This window comes from Engraulis encrasicolus, chromosome 16 (assembly GCF_034702125.1).
Source record: "Engraulis encrasicolus isolate BLACKSEA-1 chromosome 16, IST_EnEncr_1.0, whole genome shotgun sequence".
Lineage (NCBI taxonomy): Eukaryota > Metazoa > Chordata > Actinopteri > Clupeiformes > Engraulidae > Engraulis > Engraulis encrasicolus.
Genome location: NC_085872.1, coordinates 18,287,874 through 18,303,259, shown reverse-complemented (window position 1 = coordinate 18,303,259; position 15,386 = coordinate 18,287,874). Strand labels below are relative to the sequence as shown.

Sequence of the window (15,386 nt, the reverse complement as noted above, 5' to 3'; positions counted from 1 at the left end):
TCTCCACAGAGGCGGGGCTAGGAGGTAGGGCGAGGCCCCAAGCACAAGTGAAGGACGGGATTATGCATATTGGAATGCAGACCCTGTGTTTTTTTCAAGGTCAGAATGAAGTCTAGACACTTTTGTTGAAGGAGATTCTACAGTTAAACATGTTATTTTACTTCGTCATTTATATTTTGAGGACATTTTAAAATAATTGATGTATTTACTTAAGACACTTAGCCTCGCTTAACTCAAAAAACCCTGATTAGATTAGATATTACAAAAAGTGACACTAAATGTGTGGTCACTACTTTTAAGATGACTACTCCATTTTCCTACCAAAGTTCACACTAACACACACCAAACCTGTACTGATAAAATGATTGTTTTGAAACTTTCACAACCTCACAAAAATTAAAGACAGAAAAGACAATTCTCAGTCATCCATAGTTTATCATTTCAACAAATTTAACAAACCCATGATCAACAATGACAAACAGCGTCAGCAATCCAATCGTGCAAAAGTCCAGAGGGAAGAGTTGGCAACATCCCCCGGGACCAAATGAGTAACACTTTATGTTAGAGTTACATCTATTAGCACTAATACATACAATGTTAATGCCCGCATAAGTAACTTGTAAGTCATGTACAAAGCAAAAGCTACGGCCTACTAGGTCCTTACTAAGGTTATATTGGTAATAAATCCCTTATTGTGCATGAACAAGACATTTGCGAATAACTGCCTAGCAAATGTTTGATTTTGCTTTGTACATGCCTTACAAGTTACTTATACAGGCAGATTGTATGTATTAGTGCCAACAGATGTAACACTAAAATAAGGTGTTGTTACCGATCAAATGAGTCAGCCATGCATACAACAGGTTGACAAGGAGACTTCAATGTCTATAGGCAATGGAACAGATTTTTTTTTTTGCCATTTAAAAATGTTGTCATTAGTTTCATTCCATTCCGGTCCATTTGTTTATGAAACAAATAAAATGGTCATTCCTTTTTTGTGTGTAAAAACACAAACAACAGACCACAACTATCCCAATTTGGTTATGTCAAACAGAAAAAAAGCTAAAAACAGAATTCGAAAAAATAATATGATGAAACTTACATGGAATGTCATGACTAGCTCTGCAAAGAGGAGAATGAAGAGTGGCTCTGACCTGTCACCCTTATTGAGAGTTCAGGAATGTGTGTGTGGCATGGGCGTAACATTAGGTGTGGATGGTGGGGACATGTCCATACCACTCGTGATAAAGATAGCTTGTGCCCACCACTTTTTCACAAATATGAAAAAATAGCATATCCGGACAATTTGCCATTCTAATGTCCCCACCACTTTCCAAGCCAAACCTACACCTCTGTAGTGTGTGTGTGTGTGTGTGTGTGTGTGTGTAAGAGAGAGCTGCCGCCCAGAGGAAGGATAGAGGAAGACTCAGAAGTTCATTCCGCCCATTCCGGTCATCCCGCCCATTCCGGTCATTCCGCCCATCCCATCCATCCCATCCCCTCTGCCCCTCTTCTCCTGGGACTCTGACCAGGCCTTGTTGATGCTGCGCCTCATCTCGTCATCCCCCTCGGTGTACATCTTCTTCAGCATGGTCATTAGGCCATCGCTTGGGTCAGCGTTCTCCTCAAGACTGGGCTTGCTGAAGAACAAAGGTTGGTAGGTACACAATTATCTTTTTGACTTCACTATGAGCTACTTTGATGTAGTTTGTAATAATCAGATGAATAGCAAAAAGCAAAATCCCTTCAACAACTTGTCTCTGACGATGATACCCACTCTTTATCTTTTGACTTCTTCTCCACTTGTGTTAGACAGTCCCACTTCTTAACTGCAGCCTTCCGACACATGATGAGGACCATGTCAGTTTTCACCTGGGGGAAAAAATAAAAACATTTATAGTGGTGACCAGGTTTCTCATTGCTTTTCTGCACCACTATTAAAATGAATGATCAGTTTGGGACCCAGGCAATGTAATATTCTAATACAGACATGAAGGAAAAAGGGGGTCGAGCCCAGCATATAGATTCTATGATGACAATTTTGGTTTGAACTGACAAGAAACTAATATTGAAGTGAAACTAGAACACATGGCACATCAGCACAACTGGTCAACCTGGTTTATATGTGATCTACTGTATATACTATATACTACCGTGATCTTCAGTAAACAAGGCATACATGCATCTCAGAAGGGCTGCTTCATCTAATGCTGAGGATACTAAATGCTGCAACTTACAAAAACAATGTATGGTGTAATATGGCTTAATCCACTTATGAGCAGATGTGTAGAATCTTGATTGTATTGACTAATCAACTTTATCAAATAGATTTCTTTTATCTCGCAACAAAAGAGGAACCAGAGTACCAGTTTTACAATATTACACAAACCTTTCGGCTGCTTTCTTGGACATCAATGGGACACAAGAGGTTATTGATTGTCATTTCATGATTTTTCCCATCCAATCTCTTAACACAGAGGAAGAAGGACCTGAAAAGTCAGAAGTTGTCAATTTTAGAACTGAGATGTATAGGCAAGAGATGAGCTATGGGCAAGCAGTATGAAATAAATGATAAAAAAGCACCCCCTGGTGGGAAATTCTGGAATCGCTGAAAGTACATAGTCATTATTAGTTGCTTCATAAGCATTTTATTTTTTTTATCATGTAAATGACACCAAGAAATCTTGAGCTATCAAGAGGCAGTCATGGACAGGCAGTTAAGGGTTAAGGAGTCTGGCATGTAGCTTGAGGCTTCCTGACATGTGGTGCCAATACCAACCATCAGTGCAAAAAGCACAGTGGCTTGCAGTCAAATGACAACTCGTCGTTGGCCAAGGACTGAACTAAGGTCACTTTTAATGGCATACTGTACTTGCGTGATCCATAACCAATCGTAGCTTAATTGTAAACAAGGTCTGTTGAAAAGCCATAGGCCTACTAGCCTCGCGAGCCATCCTACGTACTTCCGTCAAAGGATTGGCTCCACTACGGTAGTCTGGCCTTGCTTTTCTGTGGAGTGTCTGGAGCGGTAGGATTTTAATGTGCAACGCCCCCTTGGAAAACAGCCAATAAGCGAATAAGCGCTCAACGTGGGGGGAAAAGGGGGAGGACGCACGTGACGATGACGAAAACGTCTGCGCCAATGGCTCTGGTCTGCGCTATGTTGTTGTTGAGTAACTGTCGGCGATAGGGTGAGAGCGGTCCAATCATTTCAAACCATAACTGAAAGCAAACTTCCCGCTTCCTGCAATCACGTCAGATCACACAAACTCCAGACCATGAATACGAAATGAAGTAGTATTATGGGACGGTCAGGACCAGGCTATAGGCCTAAAGCCATAGATGGCCGTTTGCTTTCCTCTCAGTTTCCTTCCTACGGAGGGGAAAAATGTCTGGCCTGCCCAACAGGCGGAGGAAATGGAGGGGAAAACAGGCAGTTTCGCTGAGCAGGATCTATTGAGATTTTATTTAAAGTGTGTGTGGACAGGGAATTTAAATGATTGACCAGGACGGCCAATCCGTTACAGACAAGGTAACACGTCACAAGCTAGAACCAGAGGCGATTCCTTTATGAGTACAAGGGAGGCGGAGCCTCCTGTACGAAATCACAGTGAACAGTGTTATTTTTGAGTAATGCTTTATCCAACTTTATAACATTGCTATTATTTCCTATCCGGCTCCAAAGATGCATGTGCTCAACTTGATAAAATCGGGCAGTAATACCATTCTGCGGGTCATCTAAGGTCTGCTTGAAGTTTTTTTCCCCCCTCATGACAACGGTAGTGAGTGGAGTCTCACTGGACTTCAATGGCATGTGTGAATATGTGCTTAGTCAGTGACAAAAAGCTAAACGCTCATTGGTTATTGCCCAGATATTTTTTTGATTTGGAGGACCGAGTCTCAATGAGAGTGAAGGGAGATGGGCGTGAGAGCGATCGGGAGAGAGAGAGAGAGAGAGAGAGAGAGAGAGACTTTATTAATCCCCAAGGGGAAATTGAGTGCCACCTGGTCATACACACACACATAACAGGAAGACAGGACAAATACATAATAAATAATAGCTAAGAAAATAAATTAAAATTAAAACAGTCCATCATAAAAACACACAAACAATCTCAACAACATTATAAAAACATTAAAAATTCACTCAGCAGCTGTTGTTAAAAATTCTGATAGCTGCAGGAATAAAAGATCTTCTGAACCTTTCGGTGGAGCATCTAGGTAGGAGGAGCCTTTGGCTTCTGCCACTTTTTGCGATCAAGCTGAACAATGGGTGGTCGTCCATGCTCAGTACACTTTTAATTTTCCTCATTGTCCTCTCCTCTAAAATCTGCTCCACCGAATTAAAACAAACACCTGTGATGGACCCCGCTTTCCTAATGAGCTTATTCAGCCTGTTCCTGTCCTCAAGTGACATCCCTCCACCCCAGCACACAACCGCATAAAATAAAACACTTGAAACAATCCCATGGTAAAATGTGTTTAAAATAGGCCTCCCCAAATCAAAAGACCTCAATTTCCTTAAAAAGAAAAGTCTTGACTGGGCCTTCTTAAAAACCACTCTGCTGTTTTCCCTCCAGTCCAATTTGTTATCCAGGTGGACGCCTAGGTATTTGTAGGAGGGAACAGCTTCTACTGGATGACCTTTAATTAAAATAGGAACTGGCGCATTTCTATGTTTTCTAAAATCAATGATCAGTTCCTTTGTCTTCTCAACATTTAAAATCAGATGGGCATCTGCGCACCAGCTAACAAAATCATTTACCTCATCCTGATATGTAGCACAATTATCATTATTAATGTAGCCCACTAATGCAGAGTCGTCTGAAAACTTCTGCAGATGACAGGAGGAACTACCATGTCTGCAGTCAGAGGTGTAAAGGGTGAATAAAAAAGGAGATAAGGAGAGGAGACTGAAGGTCTGACTTGTGATTGAGTGAACCCTGAAAAAAAAAAATCTGTGTCAGTAGTTGACATGCGGATATGTTATTTATTTGACTGAGAAGTCTTGTCGTGGCCAGTGAGGAAGCTATTCATTGCGGTAGGCTATATTCCAGTTTTGTGTACATATTCTTGTAAACCTAGTGTTGCGAATAAAGTCTTAATAGTGGCACGTTCTTATCCTTTTTAATCTCCCAATTCCAAAATTTGAGGTTGCCTACTTTTCGAGGGGGCTAGCTTGCAAGAGAGCTAGAGAGCTATGCAAAATGCCAAGCATTGTGGATTAAATTCTGGTGAATTCCAGTCGTCCTAATGAGGAGAAAATGAATATCAAGGAGCAGAGCAGAGCACTGCCTAATACTGACTTGGTGAAACTCAATCACATCATTATGTGGCAGAGGTAGGCCTAATGATAATATATTTTTACATTTCCCTATGAATACAAGGGGGGATAATGATTTATTGAATTAGGTAATGTGATAGTAACACCAGCTCTCTGTTAGAATCCCCACCACAGGTCAGTTCCTGTGTTTATTCCAGAACAGACGTGCTGCAAGATTTCTCGCAAAGAGCTACACTCAAATAATTAAGAACAATATGTGTAGTAAAAAACACCAGCTTTCCAACAAATTTGTTTCAACAAGAGTCCTTTAGTGTGTGGGGCCATTTGTTGCTCAGGACCAATGTAAGATGTGTGTCAAAATTGCCCCCCACCCTTTTTTGGCGTTCTGGACATATTGTAATTGAGCAGCCTTTTTGACAGACTGCCAGCCGCCACTGGCTAGAACCAAACTTTACAGGCTTAGAGCCACGACAGAGGCCATTCTAAACCCCTTGCTTGTCTACTCGAATCTGGATTACATAAAGACAAAATATGTGGTGTCAACACGTCAACATTTTCATATGCATTTTTTCAAATGGAGAGGCGAATGGCTACGGCTAACAAAAAGGGTTCACAATGTTGGCCAAGACCAACATGGCATCGTATCATAGCCTTAATATAACACGCTGACTTAAAACTGTCCATCACATTTGTGCCTCACAGCTTTGTATGTTGACTCGTGCTCCACAACGACCTGACGGGTTAGGTTTAGGCGGCGGGAGAAACTAAGCGAACCTGGTCACGTGACAAATGTGCTTTCCTGTGGCGTTGAGGAGCAACACTTTACTTGCAAAGGTGTCGCACCTCAACCCGGAATGTACTGGCCAGAAATAAATACGCCTTTGCATGATGAAAGTCTGCCTAGACAGTGCCGAGGCCATTTGAACCATGACAACAATCTTTTAGTCCCACCCACAGCTCTTAGCTGCCTGAATCATGCAATTCCAGGTATTTTCATGTTTTCCAAGTACTCCTTGCTAGGAATGCTCATACACAAAGTTCATGCACAAAGTGACTCTACTTAACCCTGTGCTAATGTACATAAAAACAAACAAACAAAACCCTGCACACCTAAACCTACTCAGCATATGCTCTTGTTATTCTGTTTCCTGTGCACTTTGTATCTGCTAGTGATATTGGCTATGAATACGATTAGGTCCTCGATCGTTCTGGTTAAAAAGTGTCTGCCAAATGCAATGTAATGGTATGGAGGTAACCCCTTCACCCTGGCAAAATCAACCCTATCAAAATTGCCATAGCCAAACCAGTGCAATCAAACCAGTGGCAATATAGAATTGTAGATCTTTTGGATTTAAATCCTAAGTGGATGTCATTCCAATAGGGAATAGATGATTTAGTGGCATGTAGCATGCATAAGTGGCATGTTTAGGGGAGGCTATGTTTTTGGTTGGTGGACACCCACTATTCACTTACAGGTTAGGATTAGGAATGTGTTCTGGTCTAGGCAGAGACCAATATGTTTATAGGTTGGAGGACACACACTTACAAACCTGGCCGTAGTAGCTACTTCCAATCCATGTTCACAGGCAAAGGTGGACAAATTCTAAGTTGCATCATCTACCAGTATTAATTTGGTCATTGGGATATACCCAAATTCGATCACAATCCCGACACGCAAATGATCAACTGCTCAATCAAAAATTGTTGCTCATTATGGAGTCATGGAGCAATGTGGGGGACACCTGCAAGGCAGTCATGGGGAATCGGTTAGGGAGTTGAGATTGTAGCCAGAGGGCTGCTGTGTTGGAACACCATGGGTAGGGGAATAACCAGCAGCCACTCCATCCTCCATTACTGAGTAACCCTAAGAACAGCGCCATTGTCCTGACATTTTACTAAACATTGCTCCACATTAGAGGGTAAGCTATAGCCAAAGCTGAACAACATTATCCAGCTTCATCTCGTGCCATCAGGAGAGGGGATGAAGACTACCCAAGTGAGGACCAGCAGATTGAGAGACACATTGATCCACCGAGCTATTAGGATGCTCAACTCTTCCCTGCCTTGCACACACTCATGATCCTGACCCAGTACACAATTATAATAAAGTAGACTTCTACAACTATACTACAATAACGATGACAATTTCGAACGAGTTTATTATAACAAGTACTCACTTTTCAGTGAAGGTAACCTCAACATTTTCAGCTGGAATGGTATGCACTCCCTTCAGCGTGATATAGATTTTCACAAATTTCTCGGACTGGTCCCAACCTAAATAAGACAAGAAAATAGCATTAGCCCTGTATTTTAAATCAGACTTTTGAATAGTTAATAGGCGGTTCTTCTTAACACAGTGTTTCAACATTACCGTAATTATTGATTTTGACGGTGTATGCCTTCGCAGGTGCATCTGACGAATCTCCAGACGACCGCTTGGCTTGTTGCTCCTTCAGGTGTCGTTTCTGTGTGAGCTCCCGTTCCAGCTTTTGTTGCTCTTGTTTTAGAAGAGTTTGCACTCGCTTTCTGGTCGACGTCTCCAAGAATCCCTGCACTTCCTTAAGGTCGGTCTCAAGCTCCTTAATCTGAAGCAAAGAATATCGTTATCAAAAAGTTTTCGTCGGTGCAAAATAACAACTATACTACAAACACACGTGTTGGCACAGACGCTGATTTTATTGGTAACATACTCTGCCATTCAGTCATGCCCATTATAGCTCTCTACTGGCTTGTGCTATCCTGATACTATCTCGGTTCAGTACAATCATTCACAATACTTCCATGGTTTACTTTACACGCTGTGCATGAAGGCGATGTTCATTTTTTAGGAGGCGTACGAATTGATTAATTGAACATTATGGCAACTTATCTTTTCTGGAACAATCAAGCTAAGGGGACTTGGTAGCTGGCAGCTAGCTAGCTATTCAGTTTTCACCATAAAAAATAAAACAGGACATAGTCCTTTTTACGTCTCCACTAGATCACCTGTGTATCCAGATCCATGTTCTCTTCTCAGACGCTGTGTTTCTTAAAAATCAAGAATATATTGTCGAAACCTGGCACTTCGACTCCAACCTGCAATCACTTTCACTTGCTTTTTCCTTTTTGAACCTGCCTGCTGTAAGGAACTCGACTTCCGTGAGGTAATGTATCAAATTAAAAGATATGTCCACAAACAATGATAAATAATTGCTTAAATAGTCTATTCTTTACACTACTAAGACAATAAAATCATTACGGCACTTGATAAATTGTTGGGTAAAATCCCATTGTCTTGAAAATGCAAGAAAATATTATTTAAAATATGTATGAATAAATGGCAACTCTTATGGTGAAAGGAGGTCGTGTTGAGGAAGGTCACTGGTGAAACGTCATCAGTCTCATCCCTAAGTTCTTCTCTGCTCTTGCAATCACCAGCAGACTATCAGCAGAGAAATTAGAATCAGCTATTGGAGTCTTGAAAAAAGTACATTTTGGTCTACTTAATTTGATCTAGGTATTAAAGAAAAAGAAAGAGCAACCCCAGTTTAAATCACTGGGAATCAATTTTTATTCCAGAAAGGGTGATAGAGTAGGGTCACTTTCACAGACTAGACAGCCTGTAAACAGATTTGGGTTCGGGGTCATTTATATTTATCTCGTAGGCTTGCAGAATGAGAACCTCTCGAAATGAAATAGAACAAATCTTCACAAAATCATACAGTTAAGTGTGTTCGAAGGACTTCAGTTTGAATAATTCACAGATTTGGCTACTTCACGTGACAAACACACACTGTGCATATAATCGACACATTTCGGAATATTTTCACTACTCGTCTTCATAAGTATAGTCTAGGTACTGGGTTATTTAATTGTGACTCATCATCAATTGTGCTCATCATCAATTGTGCATTATTGTATGAAACACCAGTGACATAAAACTCAAAACAGCAATGAGAACATCTGTACGAGGCATGTACGAGTTGATGTCTTTCATGAATTTATTGTAGAGTACAGCAATTACTTTATAATACAAACTTTATATACATACTCTCTCTAATCATGACATATCCTGACAAAGAAATGGCATTTCTTCACAGACCAACAAAAAAAGAAGAAAGAGAAGTCAATTTGCCACAGTACGCAAGAAGGTGCAACACCACCACTGTCCTGTGTTCCACTGAAAATAGACAGGTGCCTGATGAGCCGGAAGATAGACAGGTCACAGTGCCTTTGGTGGGCCAAGATGAGCCTACCGTTTCGAAGTGAGAGGTCTGCACACTTAAAATCCTTTTTGTTTTCTTTTATTATTATATTTTATTATTTCATTTCATTTCATGAAATAATAAAAGAAAACAAAAATTATTTTAAGTGTGTGGACCTCTCACTTCGAAACTACCGTCAGCCTTTGTCCTGCACCTTTTCCTGGGATGTGCATAATCTTCACCTTTAACAAGATGAGCCTACAGCCTGTGTCTACCACATGGCTCTCTGGATGCCGGACATCTGGTTGTGGTCTGCCAGGTCGCGAAACACGATGCGACTGACACGCCACCGCCGCTTCACTCCACGAGGCCGTGACGTCAGCACACACCTGTTACGGATCCGGACCGGGCAGCTGTCCCGAGGTAAAGCCGCAATTTCTTTATCAGCAACTTCCTGTTAAAAAGAACATATTGATAATTAGTTAAGAGCAGAAGTGGGACACCGTTTTCATTCGATGGCCTCTTAATTTTTATTATTATAAACACAAGCCAGGATTTCACCCTGCACTTCAGGCCTATATTGAAGGCGGCCACCTTTACAACAGACCTTCAATAGGTCCCCTGAAACGTGTCATATTTCATGTGGAACGGCATAACATTCAAATTATTCCGGATAAGACAGCCTCAAGGGCCATAGACGGCCCTCAAGACATACAGTAGGTTCCCAACCACTGGTTTAGAGGCTACTCCCATTCAAAATGACACTTTTTTTGTCTACCTATGTTGCATGTTCCACTTTCTAAGCAGCAACAGTTATCTTAACATAACGTTAATCACTTACAATATGGTACTGTATGGATAGGTTGGTCTCACAAGAGATGTGACTACAAATGATAGCCCAGCTGGGCTATCACTCCAACTCCCGTTGTTATTGTGACACCGCACTCCACAGCACATACTGTAAGTGAACACTGCACACAACGAAACTGCATTTATGCCTCACCCGTGCAAGGGGACAGCCCCCAATGGCGCCCGAGAGCGGGACGGTACCATGCTCAGGGTACCTCAGTCATGGAAGGGGATGGGGGAGTGCACTGGTTAAATACTCTCCCCACCAACCTGGCCGGTCAGGAGTCGAACTGTCAACCTTTGGGTTACAAGTCTGACGCCTTAACCGCTTACCCATGACTGCCCTACGGTATCAGAAGCGCTGAGCTGTAGGTCTAGAACTTAAGACCAGCGGTATCATGCTTCAAATATCTCTCAGTACAGGCAGAACAAAAACTGCCAAATCAGCAGGTACTGTCAAGCGTGAGTAGCGTAGAGCAATACAACTGCATGTTGAGGTTGCCAGGAATTCTCCTTTAAAGCCATGCGAATAAAGATAGATCTGCTTTCAAATTGTTCACCTGAAGTTCTTTTGGTAGAAGTGTGTTCTTTCGCAGTGCGTTGATGCGAAGTCTTGTGTCGGCATAATCAAAGGCCATTTGTCTCCTCTTCACATCTCGTAGCATCCTCCAGTCGACATAGTAGCCCCTGACCTGCTCCACCGCACCCCAGGAACATCTGATAGCCTGAAATTCAGCAATAGAAACGGGGTTGCAAGAAGTGCATAACAACATGCAATCTCTATTTTTGTATTTATTTATTTTGTTATTATTTGAAAACCCTAAACTCTTCCTTCTAAGCACACACGTTTTAGGGGTTTGACCAATAACCTATCTTTAGTAATAACTAAGTTATGTCATCATGAACAGCAGGCCTTTATTTGTTTTGAAACTAGTGCTGTCATCCACACAAAAGCAATGGACGAAATCTGAAACAATATTAAAAGTATAGGGTGGTTTAGCTATTCACCCGTGTTACACGATTTCCATACAACCTTTAATAGATCTGTCAAGCTTCAAGACATATTCTAGTTGCCGACATCTACTCTTTTTTTGAGAGAGAGCATGACATTGATGAATGGGAATATTCACACATCGGCTGCATATTGTAGGCCTATTCGATTCAAGTACATTAAGCTTGTTGACACAATGGGACACCACCAGAACCTCAAGACTGTCTTGCACACACGTTAGACATGGGGATGACATTTAGGCCTATTAAGATATTTGTGAAAGGTTACTTTTATTATTACTGTAGTGTTCAACATCCCGATATTAACCAACTTCCACACACCAGTGTCTCACATCAGAGATTCCCTGATTGACGCTCCCAACCCAGGACGCTCCCCTTTCATCTCGCTCCCACTAGCCAGACTATCGGTACCACCGCCATATGACGGAGCTAGTTATGTTGTTGATGTTAGTTTTTTGTTTCTAACCCTAACCTTAACCCTAACCTTAACCCTAACATTAACCCTAAACCTAACCCTAACCCTAAATTGCTTGTATGTGGCAGTATATGATGATACGTGAAATTTAATCGGGTGGGACTACACGTCCGGGAGTGATAGAAACACCTGGGACCGCACGTCCGGGAGCGATCTCAGTTGGGAGTCTCCATCCCCCACCGCACATGATTGACGTCTGATGCATCACCTGGCTAGCTTATGTTAGCGGACCTTATGCAAACAAGATTTGGCAGGCTGGATGTTTTTCCAGAGACCTATTTTGGTAACCTCTAGTAGAATGACACCGAGAACAGTTCTAGTCGTGATAGCACAATACTTTTGTTTACCTGTTTGGGTAGATTTAGAGATGACTGCAGCAGCCCAAGCCCTGACCACACAACCTTGAGCGCCGCCATGTTGCTCTCGGTCTGTCTACTTCTGGCGTTCAGAATGCAACAGTCTAGTACTGCCACGTTTTGTACTGCCCTCTACTGGTCTGGTGCTGACACACATTTACTACGCTCTTGTAAGAAGTACAAGTAGATGCGAAGCTAATTGATTTTCCTGCGCAAGTTGATGCTTTCCTACGAAGTGTTCCCCAACGTTTTTTTCCCAGCGCTGTGTAGCAAAAGATAGTTTCTTCTGCCTCCTCAAATCATCAAATGACATCATCAATAGGCCTACAACTGAGCTATTGAACTGTCGAACCAGCCATATTCAGAAAGCTTTCAAACAAGTGAGTAGGCCTATTGGAAATTCTGGTCCATGGAGTATACCAAAAACCCATATGTGTGATATGTGAAGTTGCAGACGTGTGGTTGCTGTAACCTTTTGCTTTATAAAAACAACCCTGCAGCTGTTATTATTATTTTATTATTTTTGTAGTTCTGAAATTGTCACATTTCACAGCAACATCCTAAAAAAGAATGCATAGGCTACAGCCAGATTGATGCAGAATCATTTGCTTGATAAACTCAGGCAACATGCATACCAAGGCTACTGTAGAATAATGCAATGGGGTCCATTAGGAGGCATGTGTTGAAAGGGAGAGGTGTCTGTCTGGTGGAGAGGTGAACACATGGAAAATGTATTACAGGCCCACACAATATATAGCCTAGTACAAAGCAAGCATGATGGAGATGAAAAATAAACACAATTTGTGATACTGTGTTGAACTCCGGACATGTGTTTCGCTAACTCAGCAGAGCATTACAAGTCAGCCTATATCTTTATTATATTAGGTCCTCCTGGTGATTTGCATAGCATACACATGCAGCTGCATTCCTGCGAGTCTCTGCCAGCTACAGACGTGACTCCTCCGTGCCCTCTGGTCACCCTACATGAAATAGCTGAGGCTCTCTATGCAATAACGCTACATAAAGTTCAGGAAGTACCTCCTAAAATGGACTCACCTGCTTGGGACTCCACAGTGTTTCACAGTTAATTTGTCTTGCAGACAAAAACTGCAGCAGTGAGGGGAAATACAGGATAGCCTACTACAGTCTGTTTCATATTCTACGTCAAATTTGCTTGATTTGTTTGAGTGCACGTGTGCAGCAGTAGAGCTGCAATTGATGGATGTTGGAAAAGGGCCAAAGTGAAAACAAGTCAGAAGCAACAAAGTTTTAGAGAGAGAGAGAGAGAGAGAGAGAGAGAGGGAGGGAGGTGGACGTGCAAGAGAAACTGGTCTGTGAAAGTTAAGACAAACTGAGACAGAGAGAACAAGACAGAAACAGCAAGCAAGTGTGTGAGAGAGATGGAGTATGCTGTGGCTTTAATGGCAGATGTTATTTTTTAAAATGTCACACTGAATTAAGGCTGACTTTTGCGTGTCATTGGGTTGAACAACTTTTGCACATTGTTCTGCAACAAACTAGGATCATGTTCCTGACACGACCATGAAAAGAATTTTAGAGGATTAAATGGAACAGAAAGACCATTTGGCCTGCTCTGGTTTAGGAGCCCCCGAGAGCTGGCACAAAACAATGCAAATCATTTCCTGCAGCTTTTCCCAAGCCATCATCATTGTTACCACACACACTTCAAGATGCCCTTTTGGATAAACACTAACATATGGTTGATTGCACAGAGTCACTTAAAACACCACTGTAAAGAGAGAAGATGCTGCCAGGTCTCATCTACCTCTTTTGGATAAAAGCGGGAGCTTGTTTTGTACAGTTAGTTTAGCATGCAATGTCTTATTTTAATTGAAAACACATCCATCTGCCAAGAAATTAAAACTATCTCGTATGCATTGTTTTGCACAATATGCAGTGATGTGATATTGTTGAAATTCTCCAAATTGCTTTCAGATGATTTACTGATGAAAATCCCCTTTTCAGAAACATGCTTTGCCAATTATGCCAACCTTGTTGATGCCAATGAATGCAATTTAGAGGTATGAGGTTTATAACTAATCACCTTGTTTCCCATCTCAAATTCAAGAACACTCATGGAATAAAACAAATGATTAGTGTTTCTACCAGAGCAAGAATGATAAAAACTTCACAAAAATAAGACAAAAAAAATTGTGAAATCATTAGCCATACGAAGTTCAGGGAGAAAACACATTACAGGAAAAAACGCACGTAACTTACAGGTATGCCTCGTCACACAGTCTATATACAGGGAGAGGAAATGTCATCTAATTGTGAAATAATAAGTGTTTACTGTTGGTGATTCTATATGCAGAAGGGAAAAATGAGGAGACCATGTGAATATTGGCAGGAAAATTGACAATGGCATGATACTGTAAGTACTTGAACTGGGCTTCAATCCAAATAATAGGGAAGTCGGTAGCATATGCCTTTGCTATTCCTTGACTTATCTATAAGCCTAAAGGGACCACACCATAACATACACAAAAGGTAGTTCTTTTTGCTGAATCCACATAGGGTAGAGGCTTTCAAGGCATTATTCTTATCTTCACTGGTTATACTAACCCAAACACAAGTTGAAAGGTCTGAGATTCATTTACTGTGAGTTTACAGTTGTGTTGCTATAAACTTCATAGGCTTACTTAAAATCGAGAAGTCACAGAATAGTAGTTCATGATGAGCTTCTGTTAAAAGCACCATTCAAAATAAGGGTCAGAAGTATTTTTTTTCCACAGTGGGCCATAAATGTTATCTTGGTTTATAGCAACACATTGCCTGTATTGTGAAAATCCACATGCAATTCAGTTGTTGTAATCAAAGCTGTATTTAAAGCAGTGTACAGTTTACAGGAAAAGGATGTACAGTAGGCATTCTTGTTCGGAAGAACCTTTATGAGACATAGGCCATGTCCTCGGGGATCGCTCAGTAGTGTTCATTGCCTTAGCAACCGATGGATACACAAACACACCAGTGATGCTGTGTGTGCAACGCTGAGGTCAAACCACAAGAAATTACAGGGGCCTCCATGCTGTTCACAAGCTGACCTTGTGGGTGGCACAAGTTCTGACATCATTACATTGTGCACCACAGAATTAGCACACCGGGACCTGAAATACACAAGAGACATTCACTGCCTGCAGACACAGTAATAGTGTGCAGAAGTGGGCACTGTAAGGGTCCTCCATTAAATGGCTAGGAATGCTTCT

General features: G+C 41.5%; 2 protein-coding genes across 2 annotated transcripts; both read right to left on the bottom strand.

Annotated features, from left to right (window-relative positions):
• Positions 1 to 415: 415 nt before the first annotated feature.
• cacybp (calcyclin binding protein) lies at positions 416 to 8,409 on the bottom strand. The gene is made up of 6 exons (XM_063218925.1): positions 8,270 to 8,409; positions 7,656 to 7,869; positions 7,462 to 7,558; positions 2,390 to 2,489; positions 1,778 to 1,872; positions 416 to 1,640 (listed from the first exon to the last, which is right to left on the bottom strand). Exons 1-6 carry the CDS (start codon positions 8,285 to 8,287, stop codon positions 1,427 to 1,429), a joined length of 738 nt encoding a protein of 245 aa, XP_063074995.1. The 5' UTR covers positions 8,288 to 8,409; the 3' UTR covers positions 416 to 1,426.
• An 831-nt stretch (positions 8,410 to 9,240) lies between these two features.
• mrps14 (mitochondrial ribosomal protein S14) lies at positions 9,241 to 12,265 on the bottom strand. Its single transcript, XM_063220246.1, has 3 exons — positions 12,151 to 12,265; positions 10,878 to 11,042; positions 9,241 to 9,922 (listed from the first exon to the last, which is right to left on the bottom strand). Exons 1-3 carry the CDS (start codon positions 12,217 to 12,219, stop codon positions 9,740 to 9,742), a joined length of 417 nt encoding a protein of 138 aa, XP_063076316.1. The 5' UTR covers positions 12,220 to 12,265; the 3' UTR covers positions 9,241 to 9,739.
• Between the last annotated feature and the right edge of the window lie 3,121 nt (positions 12,266 to 15,386).

Excerpts from the sequence above, each read along its gene's own strand:
- mrps14 (XM_063220246.1), bottom strand. The coding sequence starts at position 12,219 with ATGGCGGCGCTCAAGGTTGTGTGGTCAGGGCTTGGGCTGCTGCAGTCA. Across the intron at positions 11,043-12,150 it reads CTCTAAATCTACCCAAACAG|GCTATCAGATGTTCCTGGGG; the intron begins GTAAACAAAAGT and ends GCTGAATTTCAG. Across the intron at positions 9,923-10,877 it reads TTCTACCAAAAGAACTTCAG|GAAGTTGCTGATAAAGAAAT; the intron begins GTGAACAATTTG and ends TCTTTTTAACAG.
- cacybp (XM_063218925.1), bottom strand. Across the intron at positions 7,559-7,655 it reads CGTCAAAATCAATAATTACG|GTTGGGACCAGTCCGAGAAA; the intron begins GTAATGTTGAAA and ends TGTCTTATTTAG. Across the intron at positions 1,873-2,389 it reads TCCAAGAAAGCAGCCGAAAG|GTGAAAACTGACATGGTCCT; the intron begins GTTTGTGTAATA and ends TTTTTCCCCCAG.